At 47.5% G+C, this 22,419-nt stretch overlaps 1 protein-coding gene, 1 long non-coding RNA gene and 1 other non-coding gene across 14 annotated transcripts in view; 2 read left to right on the forward strand and 1 right to left on the reverse strand.

Annotated features, from left to right (window-relative positions):
* Positions 1-5,691: 5,691 nt before the first annotated feature.
* LOC147571858 (uncharacterized) lies at positions 5,692-21,788 on the forward strand. 3 transcript variants are annotated; one of them, XR_015246772.1, is made up of 6 exons: positions 5,692-6,246; positions 6,821-7,130; positions 7,477-7,595; positions 8,399-8,556; positions 15,071-18,329; positions 21,364-21,788. It is a non-coding gene; the product is annotated as an uncharacterized LOC147571858 (long non-coding RNA). The 3 variants fall into 3 exon arrangements; XR_015246773.1 differs by lacking the exon at positions 15,071-18,329; XR_015246771.1 differs by lacking the exon at positions 21,364-21,788 and having other exon boundaries at positions 5,692-6,250; positions 15,071-18,039.
* On the forward strand, positions 9,416-9,488 carry TRNAM-CAU (transfer RNA methionine (anticodon CAU)). The gene has a single exon. It is a non-coding gene; the product is annotated as a tRNA-Met (tRNA).
* TBC1D31 (TBC1 domain family member 31) overlaps positions 14,871-22,419 on the reverse strand; it is an 85,768-nt gene continuing 78,219 nt past the window's right edge. For 8 of the 10 annotated variants that reach the window (XM_086695451.1, XM_086695447.1, XM_086695449.1 and 5 more), the window contains 2 exons: positions 18,085-18,177; positions 14,871-15,216 (listed from right to left, as the gene is read on the reverse strand). In XM_086695451.1, coding sequence (XP_086551577.1) covers positions 15,083-15,216; positions 18,085-18,177 — 227 coding nt within the window. In that variant the 3' untranslated portion in view covers positions 14,871-15,082. The other 2 variants (XM_086695448.1, XM_086695450.1) reach the window with 2 other exon arrangements.

Here is a 22,419-nt window from a genome sequence, read left to right on the forward strand (position 1 = left end):
GCCCTGTGACGAAGGTGGCTTCATGCCTGTGTGTCTCAGGGCTGTGCCAGGACACACAGTGTGACCTCTGTCATTGCCATTGTGTCTGCTGGAACCATAGGCAAAACCATTGTCTTGTTCCAGGTCTGAACCTGGAAGGGGCAGGCCCACCTCCTTGGGGCCCCAGGGCTGCTGGGACCACACCCATCACCACCTGTCTCACCTGAGGAGTGGGGAGGCCCTGAGAAGTGAGTGCTGTAACCCTTTCCTCTCCTCTGGCTAAGGGACCTCGCTGTCCTCTCTGCCCCGTATGTGAAGTGGGCAATGGATCTTCGAGTCCATTCCTAGCCAGGTCATGGAAAGGCCTACTTGGTTATTAAATCAGATCCTGCACGTGTTTGGAACTAACAAATGGGTTTTTGATCAGACTAAAATTTGGGGATATAGAAATGAACCAACAGCAGTCCCTGCTCTCCAGGAAAGACAAGCAATTACAGTAGAATATGAGAAGCTTCCTCTCCTAAGCAAACGTTGGAAGGTCCACCATGGGTTCTACAGAGCCTACAGCAGACCCCTGTTGTGGTGGTGCCTACCTTTCCACGGGAAAGATGGCAAATGAGCAGTCACAACATCTGCTCATTTGAAGTGTTAAGGTCAGGGGAGCTAAGAGAGAGAGCTATGTTCTCTGCAGAACAGAGAGGCCTGACCCAGCCCCAGCCAGGAGGCCTCTCTCAGGTCATGACACGTAGGCCGTGACCAGCAGGGCGCTAGGAATGAGCTGGGAGAGGTGGGAGGGAATGGGCACCCCCTTCCCATTGTGTAGAGGTTGTGCAGAGGGTGGTGGGGGGAGGGTGGGGAAGAGATGAACTCCAAAGCTCAGGCCTCTGAGGGCACAGAATGACTTCCCACAGAGGAAGTCTGAGGAAAAGCCCCCTCTGACCCGATGTTCTGCCTCTCGCAGTCTCTCCTCGACCCGCCCAGCTGGCTGTGCCCTCGCTCCTGGCCTGTCACAGCCAGAATAATGAGATGGGACACGTGGGCCTGCAGCCAGTTACCAAGTCCTGGCTGGGAAGGGACCAGGCCTGGCAAGTCCCTGGTGCTTCCCAAAGTGCCGCAGGCGAACTTACACCATAAATGGGGCCTTTCTCCCCAACCCCTTCCCTTCCCCGATAGCCCTTCCCCTCGCTCAGCCCTCTATATTTCATTTTTGTTAATATGTGTACATTAAATGTAGTATATGTAATTATATGTTATATAATTATAAAATATAATTTTACATGTATATATATGATATATTATATGTATATATAAAGCAGAGAGAGCTGGAAAGGAGATGAGAATCGCAGTGAGCTTGGGCCCCACGACCTGCTCACCCGGACTTCTGCCCAACTAGATCAGTGACAGCAGGGAGCTGTTTGAGGAAAGACAGGCTGTGGGCTGCGGTCAGGTCAGATGCGGCCCACAGCGTGGTGGTGACCCTGCCAGGCAGATGGAGTCAGCGGCCCCGCGGGTGGGATGGAAGTGCAGGGAGAGGTCAGGGTGGAAAGAGAAGTCCCAGCTCTTCACAGCTGGGAATGCCCCCGCACAGACAAATCCTGGAGCTTCTGGTCTTCGCTTTCAGGTACGTGGAAAATTCCGTATGTGCTCCCTTGGGAGCGAAACGGCAAATCCACCAGAAGCCAGGACAGAACAAATGTTTTGGCGGTCCATCCACAAGTGTGTCAAACGCAGGCACAAGAATGGTTCGCGGCAGCATCGGTTACTGACTGGGAAGAATGAGATGTTCCAGAATCAGAAGACCCAGGGCAGCTGGGGCTGTCACAACAAAGCGCCACAGACTGGGTGGCTGAAACAACGGAAATGCATCCTCTCACAGTGCTGGAGGCTGCAAGTCTGAAGAGCAAGGTATTGGCAGAGTATGTCTCTGAGGCCTCTCTCCTCTGCTGGTAGGTGGCCATCTTCTCCCTGTGTCCTCATACAGTCTCCCCCTTGTGGGTGCACGGCCTGATCCTCTCTTCTCTGCTGTGGTTACAAAGAACAGGAAGATCTATATGTATTGGCAGAAAAAGAGTTCCAAGCTTACTATTAGTGGACAAAGTCAGTCACAGAACAATAGGATACTGGTATCAATGGTTCCCTCTGGAAGGGAACAGATTAGGGGCCAGGATGGGACAAGGGGGATTTTATTTACTTCTGTATGTATGTATGTATGTATGTATGTATGTGTGTGACAGACTGGATGATTGTTCTCACCTCTTCACTCCCTCCCTTGCCCTGGTTTTGCGCCTCTCTGGCTGGGAGCTGAGTATATTTCCCTATCCCATGGATGTTGAGCTTGCCCAGGTGACTTGGTTTGCCCAGTGGAATTTTGATGGATGCACCCAGAGCAGAGGCCTTAAATGTGCTTGCTTGGCATAGCTTGGCCTCTTGGGCTGCCATGACCTTCAGTGAGAAGAATATACCCCCAGGGAAAGGCTGGTGTCAGGAGAAGGTGGGGACAACAATGAGCAGAGCAGAATTCAACCTCAGCCTAGAGCAAGCCCAGCAACCCACATACCTGCGAGCAAGAAAAATACATCCTTACCTTGAAAACGTTATGCTGAGTGAAATAAGCCAGACACAGAGGGGCAAATATTGTATGATTCCATGTACCTGAACTATCTCAAATAGGCAAATCCATTCAGACTAGATGAGAGGCTACCGGGAACAAGGAGGTGGGGGAAAGAGGGAGTTATTGTTTAATGGGTACAGTTTCTGCTTGGGGTGACGCAAAGGTTTTGGAAATTGATAGTTCTAACAGTTGCCTGACATTGTAAATGTACCTGGTGCCATTGAATTGCTCACTTAAAATGGTTAAAATAGTAAATTTGGTGTATCTATCTTCTGCCACAATTAAAAAAAGTAATGTAGGGGCTCCTCTGTGGCTCAGTCAGTTAAGCATCTGACTTCAGCTCAGGTCACGATCTCGTGGTTCGTGGGTTTGAGCCCACATCCAGCTCTGCACTGACAGCCCAGAGCCTGGAGCCTGCTTCAGATTCTGTGTCTCCCCACCCCCCTCTCTGCCCCTCTTCCGCTTGTGCACACACTCTCTTTCTCTGGAAGCAAGCAAGCAAGCAAGCAAGCAAGCAAGCAAAATCGTTGAATTTAGCACAATGGGTAGTGAATTGGATGGTGTGTGAATTACATCTCAATAAAGCTATTTTTAAAAAAGAGAAATACATGCTTGCCGTTTAAGCCATTGAGTTTTGAAGACTTTGTTAAGTAGCACTAATAAGGCAATTTTAGATTGAGAGAGTAGGTGTGTAGGTATGTAGTCTATAATGAGCATGTCTTATTTGTGTAATATAAAATATGCAAAGTCAGCATCTATTGGGTTCCCCTAAACAGGCCCCTCTTTCTTGTTTTCCTGCCTGTTGATGGCACCAGGACTTTTCTGGACATTGTTCATCCTAATTTCGAGTGCCTCTTGGCTTCTCTCTCTATCCTTGGCAGTTAGCCAGACCCCAAGTCCTGGCTGTTCCTAGAGTACGTGTCTCCACTGGCTCCCTAATCTTAGTCTCCACAGCCATCGCCTGGTAGGGCTTTTGTCGCCCTGGGCCTGGATTGTGTCATGGGTTTCCCGGGTGGCCTCTCTGCCTGGGTCCATCCAGGCCCTGGGAGAGCAAGAATTTGAATACGTTTCCATGAAGTTACCCTGTTCAGCTGGCCCTGAGGCCTTCTCTCAAAACACACACACTCAAGCACACAAACTTTCCACTCTGTAAAATGGATTCACAACAGTCTCTGTTGCCTGTCAGTACACCCACGGGTATATGAAGAGGTCCTAAAATTGATCAGCTGGATGGTGGGGGGCAGGGGTGGGTTAGGCCACTGCTCCTTCTCCATCCCTTGTTTCCCATCTGCTCTTACTCCACTTTTAGGGTTGTAACATATGGGTGTGGAAGCCTCTGGCACCTCCAGTAAGGGGACTGTTCGATTCAACATTACTTAGAAGTTGAGAAAACTAGGGGCACCTGGGTGGCTCAGTTGGTTAAGCTCCGCTCACGATCTCATGGTTCATGGGTTGGAGCCCCTTATCAGGTTCTGTGCTGACAGCTCAGAGCCCAGAGCCTGCTTCAGATTCTGTGTTTCTCTGTCTGCCCCTCCCCCAGTCATGCTCTGTCTCCCTCTCTCTCAAAAGTAAATAAAAAACATTAAAAAAAAAAGTTGAGAGAGCTAAAGATTCTAATGACTAATTATTGTGGCTTTCAATTCAAAACTGAAAGAGGACCAACCAAGCTGCTAAATGGATGAAAATGATTTTTGAAGTATTTGTTAGGCTATAACTTGAAACATGCTTAAGGAATTGAGTTTTAGTGCTGAAATGAAACCCTTTCCACCTTTTTTCCTTCTTTATGTGAACAGTTTGTATGGATTCCATACAAACAATAAGCTGTTTTATTAATTTTTAAAAAAGAGGTGGGTTTTTTTTTTGTTTGTGATATGAAAAACAGGAATAAAATTAATGTTGAAACCCATCTTATTCTGGCAAAAAGTAATAGTCATACACTCTATGAACTACAGAGGATTAGAATGTTGCATCCATCTCTTGGATATTTGTTTTGGATTAAGTTTTACATTTTTTTCATTTAATAATTATTCTTCAGATCTAGATATTTTTTTGATTCACCGGTACTAATAAAAATAGCAATATGTCAATTTAGAAGAAATTTTTGGCCCTTAGAGCCTTATGGTCATGAAGAAACAAGAAGACTGCAGTTTATGTACCTATTTTTGTTGCTGAGAGACATGTGAAGGCGATCGACTACAGTTATTAATCAGAATATGTATTATATGGGGTCAAAACTCTAGGAGCAGGGAATAAAATGGAAATAGAAGTTCAGGGCAGGGAGGTGAAATAAATGCAAACTTAACCAGCGCTAAAAGGGAGCTTGTCCATATATATTTAAAATAGACTATGGGGGGCAGAGTGCACCCGGGTGGTTAGCGGGTTGAGCGTCGAACTCTTAGTTTTCAGCTCAGGTCACGATCCCAGGGTCGTGGGATGGACACCCGCCTCGGGCTTGTGCTCCGTGTGGAGCACGGAGATTTTCTCTCTCTTTCTCTCCTTCTGCTCCTCCCCTCACTCTTTCTTTCTCTAAAATTAAAAACAAAACAAAACAAAACAAAAAAACAAAAAAAACCCACTTCTTAAAAAGAAAACGAAATAGCTTATTATTTGTATGGAATTCATAGGATATTTTGATTTCACTGGATATATGTTTAAAAAACAGTATTATTTTTAGAAAATCTGCATAGACTGGAAATTACATCTTTTGTGACTGCAATTATAATGAAAAAGTTTAGACATCAACATTCTTCAAGGAGGTGCCTGAATGTTTCCAATTTATTTCAGGGGGCGCACGTGAAGCAACACGTTCGCCAGTTGCTGCTGGGGGTTGGGGGAGAGAGGCCCAGCGTTGTCTGACGCCCTGCCCCCGCCCGGGCCCTGCTACCAGCGGTTCCAACTTAAGCCGGTCGTCTAATCGCCTTGAATTTGAGTTTGCGCACCTGTAGCTGCAGAACAGGGGTGGTGCTGACCCCTTCAGGTTGTTCCCGGAGTAGATGCGCCGCCTCAGGAAAAGTGTTCGCTGGGAGGAAGAAGCGCCAGAATCCACCCAAGGGAGCGGCGCAGGGAGTGGGGGAAGAAGCAGATGAGCAAGGAAAGGGGGATCAGATTTTTGCAGAGGGAGTGACTTTTTGCTTGGCTGAAGAAAGGCAAGGAAGAGGTCCCTGTCACAAGGTGCTTGACGGTGGGAAAATCCTACGAGCCTGGAGAACAGCCCGTCTAAGGGCCAGGAGATGGAAAGGGCTTGTTTGGGGATTCCCCCCCCACCCCCACCTCCGGCGCTGGCACAACCTGAGGTCCTGCCAGGCCTCCGCCATCAGTCACCCACTACCAGCCAGGCCGGGGGGGTGGGGGTGGGGCTGAGTCTGCGACCCTGGTGGGCAGGTGACACTGACCACCCCTTCCTCCGGACTCAATCAGAACACAGCCGGTGGCATCCAAGAGGTGCCAAGTGGGGACCCGGCGCCTGCCCAGGTTCTGCAAGAGCGTGGGCCTCGTGGAGGCAGGGAGGAAGCACGCGTGTGTCTCAGTACAGGGACTCGCTCGGAAAAGTCTTTGAGAACTGGTGACACACGTATTTGAAAGATGGAGACACTTTTTTTAGTGTAATATTTGTACCTCCTCCTCCCGCCCCGCCCAACTCCTGCGATCTACTATCCGTAAGTACGTTTGGGTGATGATGTGGGGTCCCCTGTGTAGGGGCCTAGCCTGGTTCCCCGCACGCAGTCGTGGCGCAGTGTCCCCAGCAAGATCGAGTGGCCGCACCCCCAGACCATCCCCGCGTCCGCTCCCGTTTCCCCGGCCCTGTGCCCCGGCCAAGGGCCCGAAGAAGTTCTGGAACCAAACGGACCGCCCCGCCTCCCTTATCCCGCCTTCCGGCGCGAGGCAAACCGAAGCCCGGCTGGGGCAGGGCGGAGGGGTTGGGCAAAGCTCCCCCTGGCGGCCATCGGGCTCGGCCGAGACTGCGTGCCCCGTGCAAACACGCCCCCCACCCCAGGCCTCCCCTCCTTCTTTTCTCCCTCCTTTCCCTCGTCTTCACCTTGTCGCCCCCCCACCTCCCGCCTTCCTTTCCTCTTTCCCTTCTCCCCCTTTCCCCTCCCTCCTCCTCCTTCCTTCTCCTCCTCCTCCTTCCTAGTTCCTGCAGTTTGGGTCTCTTTTAGGTTTGTTGATTTATAATTTTAAATAGGCAATAGATTAACACACTTCAAGTATTTTATTTTCAACTATTCAAAGGTATACAGTGAAAAGCCTTCACCCCAGAAGAACATCAGACAAGTCCCCTAACTGAGGAACCATCTATAAAGTATCTGACCAGTTCTCAAAACTGTCAAGGCCACCAAAAACAAGGCAAGACTGAGAAACTGCCGCAGCCAGGAGGAGCCTAAGGACACATGACCATTAAATGTGATGTGGGAGCCTGCATGGGATCCTGGAACAGAAAAAGGACATTTGGGGAAAACTAAGGAAATCCGAGGCAAGATGGACTCCAGGAAATAATATATCAATGCTGGTTCATTAACTGTAACCAAAGTACCACAGTATCGTAAGATGTTGGTAATAGGGGAAACTGGGGGTGGGCTTTATGGGAGCTCTGCTATCTAATTTCTCCATAAATCTAAAACTGTTAAAAAGTAATAGTTTACTTTAAAAAAGTCTTTATCCTATCCTTGCCTCTAACCATCATTTCCACCCACCCCCAATACATAAAAATCATTGATCTTAGTTTTCTGTGTATCCGTTCAGAGATGTAGGGTGCAAATACTAGCAAATATGAATATTCTCACCCCCACTTCATACTGTAACAACGGCACACCCCACGCCCAGTTCTGCCCTTGCTTTCTTCACCTGCTTCATATCAGGCGTAGAGCATTCTGTGTTCTTGTTTTCAGCCCGGAAAGACCCTCATTCCTGTGGCCAGTTCCCTGTTCATGGACTTGGGCTCTGCGATGTCCTGCAGTCCTAACACGACTTGAGGACAAACCGAGGGCATAACCCTGGCAAACAGTGGGTGAGTTTATCTGTTGGCCTGCGGGACCCAGGAGCGACTCAGTTTGTAACAGTGGTAGACAGGGACCCCACAAGGGTTCGAATGAGGGTGTGTGTTGGGGGTTTCCCTCTCCAGTCACTCTGCCCCCGGCTCCGCGCTCCTGAACCCGCGGGTTGGGGTGGGGGGGGGGGGGGAGAGGGGTTGTGCAGCGACCTCACCTCGAGCACCGCCCCTGTGTTGGATCCCCCCACTCCCAGGAAGCGTGGGTGGTAGAGCTGCCCCGGGGATTGGGTAGTCGTGGGGCTCCCACCCGCAACAGTGAGTGTGGGGAACTCCCCTAGGATTGGGTGGAACCCCTCCGCGAGTCCTGGGTCCAGGCTGCCTGCACCACCCACGACTCCCCCTAAAGAGACTCGATGCCCTTAAGAGCCCACCCCTGTCCCCCGGCCTCATCTGCCCTGGAGCTCGCTCGCAGTCTTTCCCCGTGTGGGTCTCGCTGACCTCCGCACTCCAGGGGTCTCTCTCCAAAATATAGAGATCTGCCACCCACCCCACCCCCGACTCTCTTTCCCCCAACTCTCGGGAGTTTTGGGGCCTGGTCTGAAGACGAAAGTATTTTCTCCACCTCCTCACACCCACCTTGCCATTCGCGCCCCTAACATCCCACCGTATCTCCCAAATTCTGGGTGATTTAAAAAAAAACTCCTCCCGCAACATTTTATAATGACAAGTTTCAGAAAAATAGAAAACCTTGAAAGACTTGTAGAGTGAGTGTCAGTATGCCCACCACCAAGATCTACATTAACATCCCTCTGCTCCAGCAGACTTCGAATCTCTACCTCGCTGTCCTTGAAGTTGGCCCGCCAGCAAACTGCCTGAGTTTTTGAAGCACTTGAAACTTCCAACAGTCAGTGCATGCCCCCAAAGCCCTTCTGCACGCCGGTCGTCGGCTGGAGTTCATTCTTAATTTACGTTTTTAAAGGTAAAATTCACATACAGCGAAATATACAGATTTTAAGTGTGCCGTAATGGTAAGTGTGCCAGATGGTACATGGAAAAGTATTTACTAGTTTAATAGTTATGTATTTATTTTAAAGTGTATTAAAAAAAAAAACAGTCGCTTTCCATGTATGATAGGGACATAGTTTCCTTTAACAATGAATGTAGTATGTAAAGGGCTAGGGGGAGGGGAGGGCAAAGGAAGAGAGGGGACTTCCAAGAAGCTGAGGCTGTGGCGAGGTGTCGTTTCCTGAGCTACTGTCGCTTCTAAGAGTGGCGCAGCCGGCGAGCTCCGGGCCGCGGTGCAATCCTGGGGCGCCTGGAGGGGCTGGGCAGGCTGGATTGGGGATCTGCGGTGGGGCCGGAAAGGTGTGCATGTGTGCTTGCCTGTAAGTGTGTGTTTTCAAATCGTTATGCATCTGCGCTTCCACTCCCAAGTTTGAGGCTGGGAGTCCCTATGAACGCAGCACTCAGCACAGGGCCGGGAATACAGTAGGTGCCCAGTAAGTGTTTCACTTGATCACAAGTGTGCAAACACTTTGTAAGCACTGTACAAAAATAAGGTAGTACAGCAGCAGGAAGAATCCCACTCCTCCGTGTCCTCACTACTCAGCGCAGTGGGGTCAAGCAAGCCAGAGTGTTTGTTGATTGACAAACAGCGGAGCAGGCGGAGGAAAATTCAGAGCGGGTGGTTGGTTGCCAAGGACGCGGGTCTGGCGCCAGCATCGTCTGTGGGGTCTCACAACCCATTGCAGACAGAAATAAAGCCACAGCTTTCTGGGCATGCGCGCCCCGTCCCCGCACTAGCCTCATTACCCTACGGCCGCGAAGGGCCTGTAGGTGCCTCGTTAGCGCAGTAGGTAGCGCGTCAGTCTCATAATCTGAAGGTCGTGAGTTCGATCCTCACACGGGGCACAATACTTTTGTTCTCTTCCCGTCTCCACTCCTGCCAGCACGAAGGGTTTTATTTGCTTGTCTGAGGACAGAAAGACCCCCGGCGTCCGCGTTTTTCCGCAAAGAGGTCTCCAGTGTGTCGTTAGGCTCGGTCTTGCCTCTCCGAAGTACCCGCGCAGGGACGCTGCGTTTAGTGCAAAGCCTCTCTTCTCTGTTCGGGTCCGGAACCGAGGACGGGAAGGCGGAGGCACGATGACCCGGGGGCACACTAGTAGACTGGTCCGGTCCGCGCCGGGTGGGCCGAGACCTCGTAAGCCCTCGAGAAAGAACCGTACCCCTCCGCCCCCCGGCGGGCGGCGGCGCGGGGTCCCCCGGAGGCAGCGTCCCAGCCGTGCCACTCTCCCCAGTCCTCCTGTCCTGGCTCCGGAGCACCCGCAGTCGCCGGTGGGGCGCACGGTCTGGGGTTCGGCGGCACCGGTGCTCGGGGTCCAGCGGCGCGTTGCGGGCGCCGCGGGCGCAAGGCTCGCTCGGGGAGGCGCCGGAGCAGGTGGTCCCGGGAGGGGGCTGGTCCTTTTCGCTCGACAGCAGGGAAGGGTGGGCCTGCGAGCCGGCCAGGCAGCGCGGGGCACCGAGCACCGCCGTGCAGTGTGGGCTGCGGAGCTGGGAGGGGGCAGCGCCCGAGAGGGGAGGGAGAGGGGTCTTAGGGAGTTGGTGCCGGTGGCCGCTGCGGCGGCGTGGCGGGACCGGGGCCTTGTTGCGACTGCGTCCGAAACACGTGCTACAATTGCAGCCGTCACCAGCTAAGTTTCTGATAACTCTGTCGTGCCGCACAGGTCAAATAGCCACTTAGATGGGGATGTGATAGCTGGTATCTCCCCTTCACCGTTGAAGTTTTTGACGCGGCACTAACCTCTGCAATTTCTCCTATCAGGGATGCGATAATACTTTTGGTTTACTATCCTGAGAGGAAGCACCTTCCAGAGGCTTTCACTTAGCTCTTTTTACCGTAAGGACCCTTGGTCAGCGAGTCGTAGTGCCACTGCGGAGATTCTGCCATTTGTAGAATGTGTTTATTCCGAGTATGCATTCAGGTACTCAGAAAAGAACCACAGTTGGCTTCATGGCCCTACTGCCTCCGCTGGGATTCAGACTTGTCCCAAGACCCTATCACCTGCCACATTAGCTCTAACTTTGGTGGACACAGGAATTGGTGTCAATTTAGAGCCAATGTCTAGGGACCCCTGAAAAGGCTGGGTGCTTTCTTTTCCCTACTACCAATCCTTCAAGTAAATGGCAACAGGCCCCTTTGGAAAAGCTTGGGGGGATTATTTATAGCATAATATGTGGCCCTCACTCCTGCAGGACCCTTCCTCAAGGGGACCTGCCCCACCCCCCTTCAGTCAGATGGCTTTGGATCTGGAAATGAGTGTAGGTCTGGAAAGGGTGACAGGCATGGGTCTCCACTGTGACGGCTCAAGTCAGGTTTTCAGGCACCAGATCTGAAGTTTTCCTGTTACATATATCAAGCAAGCAACATTTTCGTAGGCTGGCAACTATTTCATTCTTCTTTGGCAACTATTTCATTCTTTTTTTTAATTTTTGTTTTTAGTGTTTGAGAAAGAGACAAAGTGTGGGGGGGGGGGGGGACGGAATGTGAGTGGGGGAGGAACAGAGAGAAAGGGAGACACAGAATCCAAAGCAGGCTCCAGGCCCGTCAGCACAGAGCCTCTGAGCTGTCAGCACAGAGCCCGATGCCGGCCTCCAACTCATGAACCTGGAGATCATGACCTGAGCCGAAGTCAGGCGTTTAACTTACTGAGCCACCTAGGTGCCTGGATGTTTATTTATTTTTGAGAGAGAGAGAGAGAAAGAGAGAGAGAGAGAATGAAGGGGAAGGGGCAGACAGAGAGGGAGACACAGAATCCAAAGCAGGCTCCAGGCTCTGAGCCGTCAGCACAGAGCCCGATGCAGGCTCGGGCTCACGAACTGAGAGATCATGACCAGAGCTGAAGTCGGGGGCTTCCCGACTGAGCCACCCAGCTGCCCCGCAACTATTTCCTTCTTAGGGACAAGGGAACCCATTACCAAGAGCCCAAATCCGCTACCACTGCAGCTTCTGTGCTGCCCACTGCTCTAAATGGTTGTCTCTGGTAGCTGAATGCCGCCACTTAGCCTCTGCTACTACGGAATCCCGTCACCTGCACTGAAATCAGGGAGCCTATCAACAATGGCATCTCTCACCCTCCCCCATCACCCACAGAATGCCACCACAGAGCTTTTCAAGTTCACAGATACTCCCTTCACTCGGTGCCTTAACGAAGGGAGCGTCTTTGGGGCTGAGCATGTGGTTGGGCAGTGAGCCGGAAGTTCGTATGTAATAAATCCACTCCTCCATTCCTACCTTCCTGAGCTTTTGGATTCTGCCGCCCACATCATGCCAGGCAAACTCTGGCATCTTAATTTGATTTAAAAAAGGCAAACATTGAGTCCACATCGCTGTCAACCAATGAAGTCAAGTGTGAGAACCACTTTTAATTGCATGGGAATGCCAGTTACCAGTTGATCGCCTCTCAGCTCCAGCGTCACCCTTCCTTACCTGCCCTGCAATAACCCCCTGGATTCCAGCCCTTCTACGGTGTGCAGGACAGCAAGCTGTCGGCAGGGGGTGCTGGAGGAAGTGGCAGGAGGAATGGGCCTCCTCTTAGTTCCCAGGTGCTGTGCTGCTTATTCTTGCCCCGCTTCTCATAACCAGTGAGAGTGTGTGGGAATGGCCGGGGTACTCCGCCGCAGCCGTGTGCCCTGAATGCACAATCTCCCAGTGACTCCAGGGCCTCGGCCTGATGACCACTTTGCCACAATCCTCCCAACACGGAGAGGGCCTGTTCCAGGTCTGGAGCCAGAAAGCAGCCCCTGACACGCTCTCGGCACTTGCCTTCCAGCCTTGGTTTGCTGTGTCCCGGAGGGTGGTTTCCCGTGGCCCTCTCAACATGCACAGTGCAGAGGGGGCACCCCCCCCCCCGACAACACTCCAGGGAGTAAGAGGAGCCTCCTTTCCGAGTTAGTCCTTCATTTACTCTCCCCTGATCAGTCCTGGGTACCCTTTACATCTATACATCTTTAAGTTAGCTACTCGCTTATAGTTTAATAACTCATTGTATCTTAAAGTTTTCCTGTTAAGATCACCATGCGGTGTGTCTCCTAACTGGGTCCAGATAGTAACTCCAGAAGCTGTGCCGGATGCACTCCTACTAATAAATCAACCTGCTCGCGGTCCTTGTAGCGGCTCTTGCTGCTGTGACGGTCGGGGGCGGTGGTGACTGTGCAAGGGCCTTTAGCAAATGCTCAAGTCTTGCTCAACATCAGCGAGCCCATACTAGACAAGAACCATATGAATGTAATAAATGTTAAACGGGTTAATTTATTTGACACCACTGAATTCATACTGCAGAGAAGTGCTTAAGTGTAGCCTATGTGGAGAATTTAGCTGAAGCCCCGAATTTATCCAACACTGAACCATTTACACCAGAGAGAAACCTTATGAATGTAATAAATATGAAAAGGCCTTTAGAAGCTGCTCTGCTTTCACAAATTCAAGGATTCAAGGGAGTACCAGAGAGAAGATACCAGGAGTGGGAAGAATTTTTGCTAAGCTCAACCTTTATTCAATTCCCAGAGAATTTACATTATAAAGAATCTGGGGGTAAGTTGAAGCTATGCCAAGAAGCAGAAAGAGATAATCAGAAATGTGTTTATGTATTTTATGAAGTGTGATAGCCTTTCAAATGCCAACCAAGCACATATGACCGGAGAGTCAAGCAAATATCTGAAATCTGCTAAGGCAGTGACGTTAGCAAGAGTATTACTGGGAGAACTGTAGATTCAGAGAAAATTAAGAATGTGGTAAGAACTTCATTTGGGTGTTAGTATGCATAACTCACTTTCACTGGATAAAGGGAAGCTTTTTTTAAATGAAATACTGTAATACTATAAAAGAGATGTGGGTAGTTGCAAAACCAGTCTGAGTAGGTTTAAGTTTTCACAGAAGGGGACCTGAAGTAGAGGTAAAAATGGGCCTTATACAGCTGATTCTGGCTGGCAGGATCGGGAATGTTTAAAAATTTATTTCTTAATGTTTATTTTTGAGAGAGAGAGAGAGAGAGAGCACAAACAAGGGAGGGGTAGAGAGAGAGGGAGACACAGAATCTGCAGCAGGCTCCAGGCTCTGGGCTTATCAGCACAGGGCCCGATGAGGGGCTCAAACTCACAGCTGTGAGATCATGACCTGAGCCAAAGTCGGACGCTTAATGACTGAGCCATGCAGGCGCCCCAGGATTAGGAATATTTTAGAATTTGAATGCTTTTAAGTGACCAAGCAATTTCTAGTTCACCCAAGTTCCCATCATTATACATTTTATATTCTGTGACTTCCCTATTGCCAAACACACACCAGCCTGGCCCTTGAAGGCACGTTTGTGACGACCTGCAAATGAACAAAAAAGTAGACTGAAAAAAGTGCTCTTGGGAAACCAATGCCTTGCCTCAGGACTTTGCCTATTAGCCAAGAGAGCATTTTGCTTACTGAAGTATTTGGTTTACTATAAGATTATGCTTTATGACCACAGAAACAAGAATTACTATTACGTATTACATGCTTACTATATGTCAAGCACAATACCAGAACTTTACATTATCTTAATCCTCACCTCAAGTCCCTGAGCTATTTCTATCTTTCCTTTTATTTTTTTTTTAAGATTTTAAGTAATCTCTACACCCAACATGGGGCTTGAATTCACAACCCCAAGATTGAGTCACATGCTCTACCAACTGAGCAGAGCAGGTGCCCCTTTACCTTCCTTTTATAAAGGGATTCACGGGGGCACCTGGCTGGCTCAGTCGGTTAAGCATTTGATTTTGGCTCAAGTTATGATCCCAAGGTTGTAGGACTGAGCCTTGGGATTCTCGTTCCCTCTCCCCCTGCCCCTCCCAACTTGCGCACGCACATGCACTCTCTCAGAATAAATAAACTTTAAAAAAAAAGAAAAAGAAATGGTTCAGGGAAGGTTCCAGAAGTAATCTGCCCTAGATGATGAAGTTGTGAGGAGCCCTGTTATGGAGCTCAGGGCCCAAGTGAGAGAGCAGCCAGTGCTGTCCGGAGAAGGAGAGACGGAGACCCCAGGTGGGCTCGCCAGCAAAGAGGAGACCCCCGCTGCCGGGGACAGCACGCTGTGGTGCACACTGTCGGTGCCCTAAATTTCCTGCTGCCTTCCCCCTCAGTTCTGGTCGGACAGTTGTTGAGATGGTTTCCTGTTCTTTACTTTTCTGTTTATCTTTAAAATAAACTCTCATCAACTAAAGTTAGAGGTTTATGCTGGTCCTTGTGACCTGAAAGATCCTAATACGAGCTTTAATAGCTTCACAAATTTTATTATGAAAAGTACAAGAAGACATTTACAAGCCCAAAAGCATCAGAATGAAATAGTCCACATAATTTTTATACATACATTTTTCTATACAAAAAGTTGATTTCTGTAGGGATATAAAATAAATAATGTAAAAATCAGTGCCACTGATTGCCAAGTAGGTATCTCTCTCTCCACCTCAAGGTGACCAGCCTCCTACGTGGCCAAAAGATGAGGTGTTCGGCATCTGTTACGAGCCTGGGCTGTGAGCCTCTGGCGAAGATTTCTCACTCTCTCCATAAGATCCTGTTCCATGGTGTCCCATTGTACTCTTCTTTGATTTAAAGAAACTTGAAAACAAAATTTTAAGATAACAATAGTTTAATGTTCTGATATTAGTAACGATACACCATGGATTTTAAAGGTAAACATGTTGCAAAAAATCAGTAATGAAATGATATTTGAAAAACCAAATTTCTTTAACAAAAAGCTTAATGTGTTGTTCCCTATACTGTTCCATTTACAAGCCAAGTATTTGTTGAATTGAATGAATGTTATCAGAGAAAGAGAACTCATCTACTTTTGGTTATTTACCATTTGTTTTTTATTTGGGGGAGATAGACAATCTTTATTTATTAAAAATAATTTTTTTAATATTTTAAAATTTTTAATATATTTTAATTATTTAATAATATAAATAATTTTATTTTTGAGAGAGACAGAGAGAGAGCGGGGGAGGGACAGCGAGAGGGAGACACAGAATCCCAAGCAGGTTCCAGGCTCTGGACCGTCAGCACAGAGCCCGACTCGGGGCTTAAACCTGAGCCGAAGTTGGATGCTTAACCGGACCGAACCACCCAGGCACCCCGTCAATCTTTTAAATTAGGAACAAATCTTGTCCAAGAGAGGATGAGTGAGTTCTTTACAACAGTAAGTTTCCTCACTATGATGCTTAATGGTATTGAAACAAAGCATTCTGAGTTGCCAAAATTAAAATTTAGAAATGTATACCTAGACTACTTTCCCAATGACTAAATACAAATAAATCAAATGGTTTTAATAGTGGCCAACACAGGGAGAGTCAAATTAAAATATTACAGTGTGTCTAACCAAGTGTAACAGCCATTTCATACTGAGTTGGGGCGGCGGGGGTGGGGGGCTAGTAAACACTGGAATCTGAAGAAAAAAAAAAGCACCTTAAAAATACACTTCTCTCAGGGTACCTGGGTGGCACGGTGGGTTAAGTGTCTGACTTCGGCTCAGGTCATGATCCCATGGTTCATGGGTTTGAGTCCCACGTGGGCTCTGCGCTGACAGTGTGGGGCCTGCTTGGGATTCTCTCTCTCCCGCTCTCTCTGACCCTTCCCCACATAAATGCTCTCGCTCTCAAAATAAATAAACTTAAAAAAAAAAATCCACTTCTCTTAAATCTAGTTACATATTCAGTCAGCTCCAATTCCAGAAAACTATATTTTCCTCCAAAGGAATACAATGTTTATGGTCTTATTTTGCTGCTAAATAACCTAAACTTACCAAATGTCTTGAACTTGATTTTCTAATTTAGAATTATCTAACTAAAAATTTAAGTTCTGACATGTCAGCATAGAGAATAGTTGAGAATCTCGTGTACTTTCATTTGACTGATGCATGGCTTTTGGTTTAATTCATATTCTGACACAGAATTTACAGATACAGGTAAAGTATGAGTTAACAAAAATATACAGTATTAGAGTCTCGTGACTTGTTATTTATTAGGTTTATTTCTTATAAAGCTTGTTTGTCTTTAGAGGGCACTGTATAAAAATCTGTTCTTTTTAATGTTGGTTTTTGAGAGACACAGAGAGAGAGACACAGAGCATGAGTGAGGGAAGGGCAGAGAGAGAGGGAGACACAGAATCCAAAGCAGGCTCCAGGCTCTGAACTGTCAGCACAGAGCCCAACACAGGGCTCAAACTCACAGACTGCGAGATCATGACCTGAACCGAAGTCGGACGCCCAACCGACTGAACCACTCAGGTGCCCCTAAAAATCTGTTCTTCTAAAAGAACTCAAAAGATCTTGTTAAATTCTGCTTCTTCTATATGACAGTTTTATTGAAAAAGTCGGTGGAAATCAAAGTCTAACAGGGTTTCTTGTTCCTTCCCCCATTTTAAAAAGAAATCAAATACTTTATTGGGAAAACTGTCAGCTCCTTTATGAGTTAATGACCATATTTCAGACCCACCCTGTCCCTTCCAAAAATAAAAACTTCAGTGGATCAAGTGGAGGGATCAAAGGTTGGCTAATCAGGGCGCCTGGGTGACTCTTGACTTCCACTCAGGTCATGATCTCACAGTTCAGGAGTTTGAGCCCCATATCGGGATCTGTGCTGACGGTGCAGAGCCTACTTGGGATGCTCTCTCTCCCTCTCTCTCTGCCCTTCCCCTGCTCCTCTTCTCACTCGCTCTCAACAAAAGAGTTCAGCTCATCAGCATGAAGCCGATGGTCTCCAGCAGTTCCAACACCAGTGGCCTCAGCGGTCCATCACGGTGCCGAGAGCGAACACACGTTTTCAGTGGCTGCTGGATGGAGCCCAGCCCAGAAGAAGAGAGTCAGAAAATTTCAAATACGTAATAGCTTTGAAAACCAATGCTCATATTTTCTTTCCAGAAGGATGTAAAAAACAGTTACGAATGTCATTAATGTAGTGAGTAACAGACTTCTGTAGCAGCCCGCAACCGTTTCTGGACAATGAAATTCATTCCGGTGCTAATGAAATTGCATCGATATCTGGCAAACGCTCCTGACTTGGTTTCGGTCTGATCTCTTTTTAACTCCCCATTAGAAATTTGAGAATTTTGCTCCCTCCATTTCAGGATTGCCATTATCCATGCCCTGGGAAAATGGCGTCAATATGCTGTAAATATAATTCAAGCCACAATCTTGCTTAAATTAATGCTAAATTTTAAATGGCAGAAGAGGGGCACCTTGGTGGCCCAGTAGGCTGGGCGTCCAACTCTTGATCTCAGCTCAGGTCATGATGTCACGGTTCACGAGATCGAGCCCCGAGTTGGGCTCTGTGCTGACAGCAAGGAGCCTGCTTGGGATTCTCTCTCCCTTTCTCTCTGCCTCTCCCCAGCTCACATGATCTCTTTCTCTCTCTCAAATAATAAAACTTTAAATAAATAAGTGAATGAATGATAAATGATAGAAGAAATATTTATTGCTTATCAACTTACTGTGTGTTGAGGAATCCACTTCAGAACTGTCCTTTAATTGTGAGGTTCTAGGCACATAGCCTGAGGCAGCCTGTCCACTTTGGCATCTGGGCACTGTCACAGCAGTGAGGAGATAGAGAAGACATGTGGGAGCGAGTAGGAAGCCTTTCTTAATTGCAAATGGTCCCTAGGAAATTACAACTGCCAAGGATGAAAGCCCCTAATGTTTCTATCGAGAGGAGCACCGTCACCATTCTGGAGGCAGGGTAAGTGCCGCGAAAGCTGAAGTTCTGGTGACGTATTTTATTTATTTATTTTTAATTGATTTATTCTTGAGAGAGGGAGAGAGCACATAAGCAGGAGAGGGGCAGAGACAGAGGAAGAGAGAGAGAGAGAATCCCACTGGCAGGGCAGCTAGGCGCCGCTAGCTAAAGGTGTTTTTAAAATATGTCCCCAAGGGGCACCTGGGTGGCTCAGTCTGTTAAGCGTCCGACGCTTGATTTCAGCTCCGGTCATGATCTCGTGGGTTGTGGGCTCGAGCCCCTGTTGGGCTCTGCTTGCACAGGCCTGCTTGGGATTCTCCCTCTGCCCCTCCCCTATTCTCTCAAAATAAATACATTAAAAAAACCCCCACCTTTAGCTAAAACAAAAAGCCAACAAACAATTCAAAAGTAGCGACGTTACAACAGAGATCCCAAACATTTCTTGGAAAAGATCATGAACTGTGATGAGCAAGCCCTCCCCGAGGACTACTGGGAGCCCACCTCTGGCGGCTTCCTGCACGTGGGGTCTAATCTCAGCAGCAGAGAGCAAACGAGAAGCTGCGAGAGGCAGGCGCCCCTGAGACCTTCCGGAGCAGCTGGCACAGCAGTGTTCCAGAACCGACCTGGGGCCTCCCCTGGTTTGAATCACTCTCATCTCAAAAGTTATACTTGCCCCTCAGCTGTGTCTTCTCTGTTCTCCAACTCCTACAGCCTTTCATCCAGTAAGACACCAAGGTCTTTTTTTGATTTTTCATCCTCACAAGAGTCATGACTGTTCCTTCCTTTCTACTCCCATTACTAGGGTCCAAGCCTCCAGGAGTCAGGCCCACTGGAGTTACACTGACTCATTAAGATGCCTGCCTTTTACCTGGTCTCAAGGGCTTTAGCTAATGGTTCAATGAGTCATTAAGACTATTTGGGGCTAATTATCAAATGACTAATTTGAACTGGTGTGGGGAAATGGAATGTAAGCCTCGTCTTCAAAATATCTGAAGGGCTGTCATGTGGCAGAGGTAATAGATGTACTCTGCATTTGCTCCAAAGAACGGTTTCTAATGAGAGAATTTACTAAAACACACACACACACACACACACACACACACACACACACAACCCTATTCAACTTTACAGAAGGAAGACAATAGCTTTTAAATAAAATACTGGCAGAAACAGAATCAGGTAATGAGCTCGCCAGCTCCGTAATATTCTGGCATAAGCTAGATACGCACTATTCGCTACCGTAGTGTCGCAGAGAGGATTCACACGGCAGGCCCTGGTTCTCCAGATCCTTCCACGTCTGAGACCCCACTGTGCCTTGTCTCGCATCCGTCCTCTAAAACCCATTGTGCCCGTGGCTGTTTACGTCCCCTTCACAAAGGGCCACGGTGTAAACACGAGGTACCTGTTCCAGTGCCCTCTGGTCCCCTCTGCCTACCGCCATGTTTCACACACTGCTGAGCAGACTCACCTATGAAATTGTACAACAAAAATCCAGCTTTCTAGCTTCTATCCCAATTCTCCCTAATTCAATCACTGTAGGTGAGATCCTGAGTATGTATTTTTTTAATCTGTAATTTACCAAAAAAAAAAAAAAAAAAAAAAGAAAAAAAAAGCTAATTGTAACAAATTTGAACGCATAAAGTAAAAAGCCAAAAAGTTCCTTTCATGTACTTTTTGTACCACGATTTATTCTTTTTCTTCACTTAATGTAATATATTTTAAAGCCCCAAAGGTGATTCATATTAGTTTAAATCAGTATTTATGTACTGATTTTGTATTATGAATATCACAAAATCCAAAAGGAATAAAAGGTACGTACTACAATTCCTTCCTTTTCGTAACCCTGTGCACCAAGTTCCTTCCCCAGGAGGTAAGCCCTACACTAGTGTTTCCAGGTCATTCTGCTGTGTATCCAGGTTGGCAAACAGGATGTGGCCCGATTCCTGAGCCTGGCACTGATGGTCCCTGTCTTCTTCAGTGGTCTCGATAACTACTCTGCTCCAGCTGGTCTAACTTCTGTCACCACCACGGGCAACTTTCTCCCATGGATTAATTGCATCCAACATATTCTATCATGTATGAGTGGAGTTCATGGAGGCTTTGGTTGGTGAATCCACAAAAATTATAAGGGAAGAAACTCTGTGTGTGTGTGCGCATGTTCCTGGGAAGATTCTCAGAGGGGCCTACGGACCGTACATGGTTTTGCCATAGACAATGGTGTACCGCCATTTTAGAGCCGTAACAAAATGGAAGATCACCCGGTCTCTACGTTCTCATTTTACAAATGAGCAAAGTGAAGACCAGTCAACATTTCTGAACAAATCCAAATGAAGAAACACAAGTGGCTAAATAAACTGCCCCGAGGTCTACAGCTTAGTGACTCCGGCCAAGTTTCACGGACCATAAAGCTGGGACTAGGACCCAGTGCGCCTGTTGCCCGGGCCAGGGTCTTGCGCCACACAGTGAAACCCTCCCTCTGAGTGTGTTCCTGTGGCACCAGGCCTGTCCTCTTTTTAAAGGCCCAGTAATTTAAAACCTGGTCAAACGGCCCCACCTGTTACCACCTGGGAACAGCACTTACTAAGGTCTTTTTTTAAAATAACGGTTCACTGACATATAATCCACATACCAGAAAATTGATCCTGGTGAAGTGTACGATTCAGCGTTCTTAGTATACTCCCAGAGTTGTACAACCATCACCACTAATCTACAACATTTTCATCATCCCAACTCCTCGCAGCCATTTGTGGTCACCCTCCCGATCCCCCTGAAACCACCAATCGACTTTCTGCCTCTATGGATCTGCCTGTTCTAAACAGTTCACATGAATAAAATCATAGGCTATGTGTACTTTCGTGTCTGGCTCCTTAAACTTAGCATAAGGTTTTTAAGGTTCACCCACGTTTTTATTGCTATGGAAGTTTCCATCGTATGGATATACTATATTCTGTTGGCCGATTCCTGGTCTGATGGATATCCAGGTTGTTTATACTTTTTGGCTATTATGAATAATGATGCTATGCACATTCACATACAGGTTTTTGTGTGGACGTGTTTCCGAATCTCCCGGGCACATGCCTACGAATGGAACTGCCGAATCACACAGCTACCCTACATTTACCCCTCCGAGAAGCTGCCAGACTGTCTCCCAAAGTACACCACGTTACATCTCCTCTAGCACTGTTCCAATTGTTCTCTGACCCTTGTCAGCACGTGTTATTATTGTCTAATTATGGTCATGCTAGTGGGTGTGAAATAGTATCTCACTGTGTTTTTGTATTTAAAAAATGTTTTCCTCATGTGGTTTTGGTTTGTATTTCCCTGATGACTAATGAAGTTAAACAGCTTTTCATGTGTATTGTGGTCATGTGTATCTTCTTTGGAGAACTGTAAATTCGTATCTTTTGCCCGTTTAAAACTCTGGACTAAAAAAAAGTAAAAATAAAAAAATAAAACTCTGGACTAATACTGTTTTACAGGACATGACTATTCAGCTACAATGTAAGTTTATGGACCTGGGATTTTAGGGGTAGCAAGGGCCATTCACATTGTCCAGAAGGTTCTGTTTTCTAGAAAATAATAAGAATTTCCTCCCCCACTGCTAATAGAGATTTGACACTAAGCAAAAATTTGAAATAAATGACCCGTCACTGGCACACTCTTACCTGGTTCCTACTGCATACTCCTCTATTCTAGGCCCTGAGTGACAAACCAATGCTGAGCGCCTCCAATCAAAATGCCATTTTCCTAATTACAGCTGATTATCTTCCAGTGTTAAGATCAAATGACTGATTTCATTTATACACCCTGATTACGAAAATGACAAATCCTTACACATTTGCCTTTTGAAAAATGGATGACTCTTAACCAAATGGTCTCTCGTTGGTGAAATTTAGGAAAGTTCAAAAAAAGTTAGGTAGCATGGTGGGAAGAGCCCACGGAGGCAGAGGGGCCAAAACGCAAGACTACTGATTTCTGATGAGGGAAGGGGAAGAAGCTCTTTACAGTTTCTTCCTTTTTTGTACTTCTAAATCCATAGCTTCTCTAAAAGCCACATGAATTGTCTCTTCCTAGAGGAGGGGTGAGTGTGAGA

This window comes from Puma concolor, chromosome F2 (genome assembly GCF_028749965.1).
Source record: "Puma concolor isolate L17-30 chromosome F2, mPumCon1.1.hap2, whole genome shotgun sequence".
NCBI lineage: Eukaryota > Metazoa > Chordata > Mammalia > Carnivora > Felidae > Puma > Puma concolor.